Source organism: Pimephales promelas, chromosome 1 (assembly GCF_988280905.1).
Source record: "Pimephales promelas chromosome 1, fPimPro1.hap1.1, whole genome shotgun sequence".
NCBI lineage: Eukaryota > Metazoa > Chordata > Actinopteri > Cypriniformes > Leuciscidae > Pimephales > Pimephales promelas.
The window spans coordinates 44,400,382-44,411,768 of NC_142769.1; the positions used below are offsets into that span (position 1 = coordinate 44,400,382).

General features: G+C 36.1%; 1 protein-coding gene across 1 annotated transcript in view; it reads left to right on the forward strand.

Moving 5' to 3' along the window:
- Positions 1–211: 211 nt before the first annotated feature.
- mpped2a (metallophosphoesterase domain containing 2a) overlaps positions 212–11,387 on the forward strand; it is a 73,333-nt gene continuing 62,157 nt past the window's right edge. Inside the window, exons 1-2 of the mRNA XM_089129980.1 lie at positions 212–352; positions 2,592–2,859. Of these exons, the coding sequence (XP_088986106.1) occupies positions 2,732–2,859 (128 nt within the window). The 5' untranslated portion in view covers positions 212–352; positions 2,592–2,731. The remainder of the gene's footprint in view (positions 353–2,591; positions 2,860–11,387) is intronic.

An 11,387-nucleotide genomic window follows, 5' to 3' on the forward strand; every position in this document is an offset into this window, starting at 1 on the left:
GTGTGAACGCATATCATGGCAGACTCTTTTGAGGGAGGGGAGGAGTAACCACACACACACTAACACACACACACTCGCTCCGCCATGCTAGTACGGAGGCTATGCTCTCGTCGCTGCTCTCTGACCCCAGTGGCAGTCCTTTCTTCCTCCACTGCGGTCTAGACTCACTCCCCCTCTCCGCCAGTCAGAGCGAGGCTCGCCGCCTGCCTGCGCTGCTTTTCCCGCGTGTCTCCGTCAGCTCGCCGGAGGGTCTCCCAGGGTCGAGGGTCCTGCCCCTGCCCGGCTCCGAGTGCCACCTCTTCGGCTATCGACATCTGCATTCCCCGGCGTGCATGGAGCAACATCTTTAGAGGTGGGCGAGAGAGAAAGAGACGCTTTCATCCTCTTCTTGTGTGTTATGCAGCTTGTAAATGTTACGTTTAGACAGGGAGCGAGAGAAAAAAAAGAAAGAAAGACACAAAAGGGTTAGAGGTGGCTTGTCATTGAACGGCGGTGTCAGCGCGGCCACTCACCCGGGGAACGATCACCCTCCTCGGCGAGTGTGTTAGACACATTTACACACGAGTTTGCGTGTTTTTACTCGAAATGTCGGGGATGTTGTAGTCGGGGTGATGTAGGTTCAACTTGATCTCTTTTGCTCTCTCTCTCTAAAGAGTGTAGCCTGCACTTGAGACATGATTTCCAACCTTTATTTTGATCGTTCCCTCGCATTGTTCAGCCGGAAGCAGTAGAGTTGAGCGCAAATAAATATCACGTAGACGTTATATATTAAACGCAACTGCAGGTTTTTACGCAGCTAAGCTAGTGGTTGCTAGCTAGCTGAGGTTAGGAAAGCGATTTTTTTTGCATATGTGGAGTACTGAGGATGAATATAGTTTTAGGCAAAATTGGACATTTTCAAAAACTGTTTTTTTTTTACATGAAACAAATTGGTTCATTATGTGGAGTTATGTTTAAATTAGTGTAAAGAGTTTGGCGTAAAACAAGTTAATTAAATGTTATATACGTGACAGGAAAATGCTGTATTCCATACTATTTTTTTTAAACTTAAGTTAGAGCGTACTTTAGTCATTTAATAGTACTATTTAAAATAGTAATTTAATTATTCAAATTATTTTGTCATTTGTGGTGTCATTAGTACAGTACTGTAGATTACAGTAAACACAATTATGCAGTCTGTTACTGTTGAATTAAAAAGTGAAATATTTAGGCTTTTTGCAAAATAATAGGTAGGCTAATAATAATATGTAGTAAAGCTACAGAAATATTGAACAGAGGACAGGAAAACAAGACTCGTATGAGATGCAAAAATGGTTGATAAATTTAAAAAAAGAACAAAATAAGTCATTCAGAATTAATTTGCATCACATTTTAACAGGTAAATGCCTCCAGTCCTTTACATATTATATATTTTTATATATTAAGTAGAATAATGCGAATGTGATTTTTGCACTTGTCTGGCTGGTACAGATAACATGGAGAGACCAGCGTCACTTTTAACTCGTTTCTTTAGGATGTGAGATAATGGGTTGCCTCATTAAGAGTAAGGTGTCAAAGCTAATCTTGAGCTGTAAACCAGTAGGCTATTTCATAAGAAACTCAAAAACATTCTCTGTGGCAGGTGAGCAAATTCAGTGATTATTGCTGCTTTTATTTATATAGTAAAATAATGAATCTCTGTATTTTTTTCCATATATATATATTGACTATATATTTTTTTTCGTCCAAAGAATAAAATACAAACTGACAGCGATATACTACACAGTTTTTTAAAGTAAACATGTTTACACATCATTTTGAGTAATTGAATGAAAGTGGTTTTGAGAGGGTTGGATGGAGTAGTTCAGGGGTTGGTCATAGTTAACTGGCCCTCCATATGGCTAAAGAGCGGAAGATGTGAACTGCTCACCTTTCTGTTTCTCAGCATTTTCTTTTCTTTTGTTTTTGTCTCGAAGCTTTTGCTCAATTTAATTGATTTGTTTTGGATCATAAATACTATAAGATAAATCTGTCGTTAGACATTATGTTTAGGTTTCAGTCAGGTTTATAACTGTGAGTGATCATGAATTTTTAATTTGTGCATTTGTTTTTCAGAATAAGAGTGACATCATTACAGCATAATTTTTTTCAGTTTTATCAAGTGGAAATATTATGAAAAATATAATAAACTATAATTAGAAATGAGATGTTTCCCTGAAAACAGACATTTAAGCAGATGTATTCTAGAAAATAAAATTGAAATCCACTGTTAGGATTTTTTTGTTAATTGTGTTACATTTTATTAACTTGTTTTATTCAAGTCAAAAATATGACCTGACAACACCTACAAAAATCATTTTTCAAGTAGAAAAAAGCTCTTTAATGTAACAAAAGCACAGTGTATGTATTAAACGCAATCCACATGTAAAGAATATAAAACACTTAAATAATAAGACTTTCCACAAAGCAAATCTTGCACATAATTAAAATGGTGTAGTTATTTGCTCATTTCCATGTTGGTCCTTGTTTTAAAATCTTTTCTTTTTTTCCGTATCGCTCATACAGCAATTAATTTCTCATCATAATCTTTTCCTCTCGCTCTTTCTTTACAGATAGTATCTTGTCCTCCTCCTCGGCACTATCAAGGGTTCTTCTTTTCCGTGTTTAAGTGGTGGTTCTGAAGGATGCTGACTGCGTGGGTCGCTCCAGGGTCCTGGTGAAGTGTCTCTCTCATGTGTGACGTGGAGAAAGAATGGCCCACGGAATGCCGTCACAAGGAAAAGTGACCATCTCGGTGGACGAGTACAGCTCCAACCCCACACAGGCCTTCACCCACTACAACATTAACCAGAGCCGCTTTCAACCGCCACACGTGCACATGTGAGTTGTCCCAGAAATGCAGTTTTTCTTTATACATTCTATTTGTGGTTTTGATTCAATTTAGTTTCAAGCTATTCTATTGGATGCTCACTTTGAAATGGAAACAATGCATTAATTCATAGAGTATGTTTTTCCTCGCAGTATCGCACTAGCCTCATATCTCTATCATGGTGTTTGGTCCTGAATAAGCAATTTGAAATGCATCCGACACGAGATATCTTTAATAGCATAATGGTCTACTAGGGTCAGACAGAAATAGATAGTCGCTATTACAATTTTGGGGCTCTTGGTTTTAATATTGACCTCAGCTGTGGCACAGTATTACATATTTCAGGTGAAACGTACACTGAATGCTTTGTTGAATGCAATTTAAAACCAGATTGTTCACGCCACGTGTAGTGGTTTGTGGTTTTGGATGAAAAAAGTCTTTGAGCAGACATGCTGTTTGAGCATTATTCATATTCATATGGTAGCATATTCATTCATCACGTTTTTGGCTAACTCTTCCAGACTATTGAATATGGTGTTATTTGCAAGGCTTTTGCATTACTTCAGTTCTCATTGTCTGTGTGATGGGACGACAACTTGGCACCATCCATTCAGCCGAGCCGTTTTAATACAGCATGTGTTTTTGAGTAACGGTAACATGAAGATTAAAAAGGATGCATCATTATTTCAAGCCATTGGGGTTTGCATCACCTGTAGTGTAATGTCCTCAATGCAGGCTGTGGTTCTTTGCTAGTAGCGGTCCTCGTCCACTGCCTTCTCCTTAATCACCTCATTGCTTATAGAGCAGTGTGTTCTGGGAAAGCAAAGGCTTGTTTAGATTGGGGAGATAATGATCGTGTTTACCAGAGGCTTGTGTTGCTGAACATAAACACACACAACTGCACATTTGCTTGAAGAAACAGGGTGGGGGGGTGATTAGAAAATGCCCTTTTCATCATGTTTTGGGTTTCTAGTCAACATGCACTTTGACTTGCTTTACTTTAAAGTTCGGAAGTTGCAACCGAGTTTACTTCAGTGTTGTGGCGTATGTCCAAGTGAAACGGAATATTGAATAGTGGGCGGGGTTTTACTTTAGCGCACCTCCCCTCGCTCATAGAAGACTGATGGTTGGAGGAAAGCGGTTGAGGAGATTCAAGCCAAGCCGTCAAACTGACATCATCAGTAAAGGAATGCCATTCAACACAAGTGGAGGAGTAGTTCATTTTAAAAAACAACTTTTGCTGATAATTTACTCACCCTCATGTCATCCAAGATATCCATGTCATTCTTTCTTCAGTCGAAAAGAAATTAAGGTTTTTGATGAAAACATTCCAGGATTTTTCTCCATATAATGGACTTCAATGGGAACCAAACGGTTCAAGGTCCAAAAGACAGTTTCAGTGCAAACTGCAAACTGTTCAAAGGGCTTTAAACGATTCAAGACGATGAATAAAGGTCTTATCAAGCGGAACGATCTCTCATTTAATAAAAAGTTTTATAAGCTCAATTTCAAATGCTCGCCTTGCTCTGTTCTGATGCGCGTTCGTGACTCTCCTGTTTGAACTCGTTTATCATAATGAACGAATCTTTTTCCGAGTCAATTCGTTCATTTCGTTCGTTGAATCAGCCAAATGACATGAAAAAAGATTTGTTCATTTTGATGACTGAGTTCGAACAGGAGAGTCGTCACAAAACAGAGCAAGGCGAGCATTTGTGCTTATAAAACTTAAACTTTGTTTTTTTTGTTTGTTTTTTTAAATGACCGATTCGCTTGATAAGACCCTTATTCGTTGTCTGAAATCGTTAAAAGCCTTTTGAACAGTTTTCAGTTTGCACTGAAACTGTCTTTTGGACCTTGAACCGTTTGGTTCCCATTAAAGTCCATTATAAGGAGAAAAATCCTAGAATGTTTATCAAAAAACTTATTTTATTTTCGACTGAAGAAAGAATGAAATGGACATCTTGGATGACATGGGGGTGAGTAAATTATCAGTAAAAGTTTTTTTAAAGTGAACTACTACTTTAAAGAATTTCTTCAATCTGATCTGGCCCTTATTGTCAGCATGAAATGGAAATTCACCTTATGTTTTTTAAATGCCTGTTTGTACTTTTTATGTATAATCAAAATGTATAACTGGACCTTCCGGCGAAATTGATGTATGCCAGACTTCTTGAATGATTTAGTCCAGACTAGTCTCTAGTTAATTTAATTGTTGCGAGACCTGAAGAAACTTTTTTTTTGCAGTGTGAAATGGCATTTCACAACCTATTTTACTTCTGTAACATGAAATATTTCTAAGTAAAAGGATATTTAATAGGACGGTATTTGGCTTTATCCATTGGGAGTTTTTTTTGTGGCAATTCCACACCCGAGTTTGTTGTAAATATTAGGAGACTAGCTAGTTGGTTGAAACTTAAGCGGCCTTGCTGGCATCAGCCTAAAAGGAAAGCTGCTTCAGAGAAAGTCTGTGGAATAATGTGTATAGATGAATCAGACCAAAACCATGTTTTAAATAGGCTCAATCAGCTTTGATTTCATGTTGACTTCATTCATGCAGCCCTTGTGTTGGTGGTTTAGCAGGGAAATTTGTGACATACACATTTAGACGGTGTGTGTTCAAATGATCGTGGCCGTGACCCAGTTCTGTACATGGCCCCTGCGCATCGACAGCAATTACCCTCGTTAAGGCTCGCCAATGTGACCTCGGGACTCACAGAGGCTTCAGAAGAGAGAACTAGCACGTTCGTCTGTTTTCCTTTCCTCCTCGTTCTTCTGCGCGCCCTTTTTTCCCTTATGTGGAGCAAATTCACAGCAACAGAAAGCATGTGCTCTGGTCCTGATCATGTCACGTCAAGTAGTGGAGCTTGTGTGATTTCGGGTAACTTAATTGTAAGGAAAGAAAAGGAAATTCTGAGCGCATCATTCAACAGTGTCTAAAGCTGACATGGTTTCTGTTGATTTTTTTACAACATTTTTTGAAAGGCAGCAATTGATTAAAACTCTTAGTTTCGCTTGAATTGCTTATCAAACTAATATAAAATTTTTGTGTAATTAATTTCTAGGGCTGGGCAACGATTAATCGCGATTAATCGCATCCAAAATAAAAGTTTGTGTTTACATAATATATGTGTGTGTGCTGTGTATAATTATTTTGTATTTTAAAATTCACACACATACATGTATAAATTTTAAGAAAAAATTGTTATTAATATATAAAATATTAATATTTATATTTAATATAAATATTAATATATAAAATATTAATATTTATATTTAATATAAATTATGTATAAATATACTGTGTATATATATATATATATATATATATATATACAGTATATTCATGCAAATATTTCTTAAATATATACATGCATGTGTGTGTATTTATATATGCAAAATAATTTTACACACTACATTATGTAAACACAAACTTTTATTTTGGATGATGCAATTAATCGCGATTAATCGTTGCCCAGCCCTAAAAATTCAGCCTGTTATTTAGTTTAGACACTTTATACTTAAGAAATGTAAGATTTGAAGATTTAACACAAAATGGCTGAATTGGGATTTGATCTTATTTCTTGTGGTTATTTGCATAATGCGTTTATTTCTTTCTTGCATCTATTTAACTACATAGCTCTGAAAAGTTAACATTGCATCATCACGTTTATTCACAATTACAAATATCGGATGCGCAAATCCTAAACTTACATTTTAAAGCTTTGACTATTTTTTGCTGCCTTTGTAACAATTGCTGTTTCCATCTGGGAATGTGAATCCAGTTATACATTTGTCTTTATTGTCTTCGCTTCGTTCTATTTTACTTGTTCTTTTCCTCTTTTCTTTGTGATTGAAAGCGGTTGTTCACCTGCTCTCTCATTACCCCTCCTCCCCACATCCACCTTCCACCTGAAATTGGTTGTTGCTTTTTTTTTCTGCTTAACCTGATCTAACAGAAATAACCGAGCGCAAGCCGGCAGCTCCTGTGCCTTTATTTCCCCGGCCCTCTTTAATATGAGTGTAATTGATCTTTGGCTCCGTTGCCCTGCTCTTTAATGTGCACATGTTCAGGCCTGAACGGATGCCAGCTTAAAAATACTTGGCTGTTCAATACAGAGTAGATTGATTATGAAATAACAAAGAGAAGATGTAAAAATGCAATAGTCCTCCTTCTTTCGATAGATATGTCAGTGGGATATTGCTTTGTTTACCCGAGCTATGAATGGGACTTTGCAGTTTCAGTGTTGAATGTGATATTAGATTTTTTTTTAAAAAATCAAAGAAAACCCATTTCTCCATCCTGCATGTCCAATGTCTGATTCACAAGCAAATGACTCTTATGAGCGGATTCTTTTTTAGTGAAAAAAGTGTTATGCAACCAGCGTTTTGAGATACACGAGCAAATGACTTTGTTTAATAAATCGTTCAAAAAGTTACTTTTTGAAATCAGTCTGTCAGACTGTTTGGAATTAATTGAACTAAAACTTATGATTACGTTAAATCTCAATGCAAATTTAGTGTACTTAAAGGGATGGTTCACTTTGAAATTAATTTGTGGTAGGTTTTAGCTTACCTCAAGGGCATCCAAGATGGTGTCTTTGTTTCCGCAGTATTTTCAGTTTTGATATTTTTAGGTCAAACCGTTCTTGTCTATCAGTCATATAATGGAGGTCTATGGTCACCTCCTCAAAGAGCATGCACCGAGAAGTCCAAATTGAACATGATTTAATGACTCGTAAATGTAAGTACACATTGATGGCGTAAGACACGAAATGAGCGGTTTATGTGAGAAAACAAACAGTAGTTATATAATTTTTACCTCTAGCTACAAAGCGCCCGCGCCCTCAAAACACTTGGACGTGGCTGTGATTACAAGAGGTAAAAACGATATAAAAACTGTTCGTTTTCTCACACAAACCGCTCGTTTCATGTCTTAGGCCATCAATGTGTACTTACATTTGTGAGTCATTAAATCATGTTTAATTTGGACTTCTCTGTGCATGCTCTTTGAGGTGGTGACCATAGACCTCCATTATATGACTGACAGACACGAACGGTTTGACCTAAAAATATCAAAATTGAAAATACTGTGGAAACAAAGACACCTACATCTTGGATGCCCTTGATGTAAGCTAAGACGTACCAACAATGAATTTCAAAGTGAACTATCCCTTTAAGGTTTGTGAATTAAATCACTATAATTACTAACTTGATTGTTCATATGGAAATGTGTAGTTAAAGATAAACAGTTTTTTAAACAAAAAATAATAAATTCTATTTTGATTATTCTGTAGGAATTGTGTAGGAAACATTGCAATGGTGTGAAGTTTTATACTTTAAGTCAGCAAGAGCAAAACATCCCTATCTTTCCCCCTCTTTTTGATTGTGCCTTGTAAATTCGTCAACCAATGAATAATTAAAATGTTCATAAAAGAATTTCAACTCGACGTTCATTTCACGCCAGCCACAGGGAAGAAGAGGGGCTTCATATCGTGTTTAATGAATGCTGCGCGCTTTCCTCACCCACAAACGGAGAGTTTTGCATCCGCTTTGAATTCAGTGTTGTTTGAATTACATCATTTATTTTTCTTGATGTTGCTTTATGATGTCTGTTTCTCTTTTATTTGAGAAAGTCTTTGCTTTTTTTTTCTCTTGAAGAAGAAAGGCATGCAGTAAATTCCTTTTTTTTCTTTTTCTTTCGCTCCTCCAAAAGAGGATATGGTGACTAGGCGTTTGAAAGCGTCGACATGCTGCGTGCAAGCGGTTTTTACCGCACCTGTCTTTATAGATTTATGTTAGGGACGTTTGCGTTCTCTTCCTGAAGCACATGAGTGACAAACGACAGGAATCGAGTGCAGTCCGTACGCTCGTGTGCGCATCCGTGTGTGGAGCATGTAATGGAAGTGCACGGGCTGAAAATATCGGGACTAGCGTGGCTTTGTGTGGACTGTAATTGCAGTAAGCACTCTGGCAGGCCTCCGTAATGCAGATGTCCCGCAGAATTAAATCAGAGCTCTCTCTCTCTTTCTCTCTCTCTCTCGTTCCATTGGTTTCTCTGAAAAAGGCCTGAACTCTTTCTGTCAGGGGGATCTGTTAGCTTGTGTGTGTGTGGGAGGGTCACTCAGGACTTCTCGAGGCCCTTGAAATGAGAGAACCCTTGATTAAACTCACAGCTTCTGTCCGCTGAGGCAGCCACTGCACAAGGTCATGGGGGTCAAGTGACAATTGACATTGGGCAAGTCTGGGACCTGTACGTTTGAAGTTTTTTTTTTTGTGTGTGTGTGTGTGTGTGTAATTTCAGCTCAGACGACCGTGAACTTACCTTCCAGACATACAGCGCTGGGGCCAGTACTGAGACAAAGAGAGGCTCCCGTTTATTTTCTCTAAATCGTTACACCGTGTCCTAACTACATGCGACGCGATAAAATTCCAGCGACAACAAGTGTGTCTGTCCACACTAGACGCGACGCGACTGTGAGATGCCACACATTCAGAACAGCGTGTCATGAGCGGACACTTTACTTCATCACTTCATTCATTTCTTCATTCTGTCAGCCGCGACGTCGCAGAAATAGGAACCGTTTCTAAATTAGAAACTTCGCGTATCGCCGTCCCGTCTGGTTAGGACAAAAACTCTGATTAACGTGGAAAAGATACCTTTTATCGCGTGTCGCGGCGTCGCGTCACGTGTAGTTAGGACACGGTGTTAGGCTGAAATTTTGCGGATGAACAACGCTAGTTCTGCGTAGATGATTTGTTAAGATGGTAACGCTTTACAATGAGGTTCATTAGTTTACATTAGTGAATGTATTAACTAACATGAACTAACAATGAGCAATACATTTGTTACTATATTAGTTAATTTTTTATTTGTGCTAGTTAATAACAATCCAGCTGTTTGTTCATGTTAATTCACAGTGAATGAATGTCAACAAATACAACATTTGATTTTAATAATGTATTCGTAAATGTGCAAAGTTTGAACTAAGATTAATAAATTCTCATGAAGTATGTTTCTTAGTTTAACTAATGAATATGGCTGTCAAACAATTAATTGCGATTAATCGCATCCAAAATAAAAGTTTGTGTTTACATAATATATGTGGGTGCACTGTGTATAATCATTTTATATATATATAAATACACACACACACATGCTTATATGCATTTAAGAAATATTTTCATGTATATAGATTTATATATAAATATTTTATATGTAAATAATATTTTTTTTATTAAAAATACATGCATGTGTGTGTATTAAATTATATACACAAAATAATTATACACAGTGCACCCACATATATTATGTAAACACAAACTTTTATTTTGGATGCGATTAATCATTTGACAGCCCTACTAATGAACCTTATTGTAAAGTGTTACCGTTAAGATTAGAGTGAACTCATACTCTGCTTTAGATTGATAGATTTGCATTGTACGCTTGGTAACTTTTAAGATTGAAGGTATTTGTTTTATAAAAGCCTGTTCAGGATTCACGTTTCATCTCTAAAATCTATTCTTAAGATTTAGTTTTATTCAAGTCAGAAATATTTCTAAATCGACTGCATTAGATTGCACCAACAATTTTACAGCTTTGATTATGTCTATTAAACATTTTCACTTTTTACGGTTGGATTTGATGTGCCACTTTTGAAATGATCAACTCAATATTACTCTATAATAATGTGAAAATTAGCCTTATAACCGTCGGGCTGATTTATTTATCGTCATTTATGCTGCCATTCAAAAGTTTGCGTTTATTTGATAAAATAGGATAAAATAAAAACATTATTTTAGTACAATTTAAAACCACTGTTCAATTTTAATATATTGGAAAATGTTATTTTTCTGCTGATGGTATAGTGTCATGTGATGCTTTAAAAAATGATGCTAAAATGCAGGTTTGAAGAAACATTTTTCAATGTTGAAAAGAGTTGCGTTGCTTGTAATAATATTTTTATGGAAACCATGATCAATAAAAAGTTAATAAGAACAACATTTGGAATATGTCATATTATAGCCTAAATTTCTTTTGATTTATTGCATCTTGATTTATTTTTTTCTTAAAAAAATAATCATACTCGCCACAAACTTTTGAACGGTAGTGTATTGTTGTTGTTAGGCTATTTATTAGAATTCTAATCTATACATTGAATCAAATCATATTTAAATAAGTTTAATAATATTAATAGTCAATTATACCATACATCATGCTATTGCTAAGTTTTATATAAGTAATAATGGAATCTGTGCATTAGTGTACTATTATGTATTTTTTTAATTTAATTTATCATGCCTGATAGCATCACTTGGCTAATTGCTTTATTTTACCCTTCTTTAAAAAAAAATCAGTTTTTTTTTTTTTTTTTTTAAATGTCTGAAAATGCTGAAAATCAGACAGAAAAAAAGAGAAACCTTCTTGTTTTTATAGTGTAGAGGTTTGAAATGAAAATACTTCAGAATTGAACAAGAACAACCTGTGGAAATATGCAGTGGTGTCTGAAATGGCTGTATTTCATCTTCTAATTGAAATGTT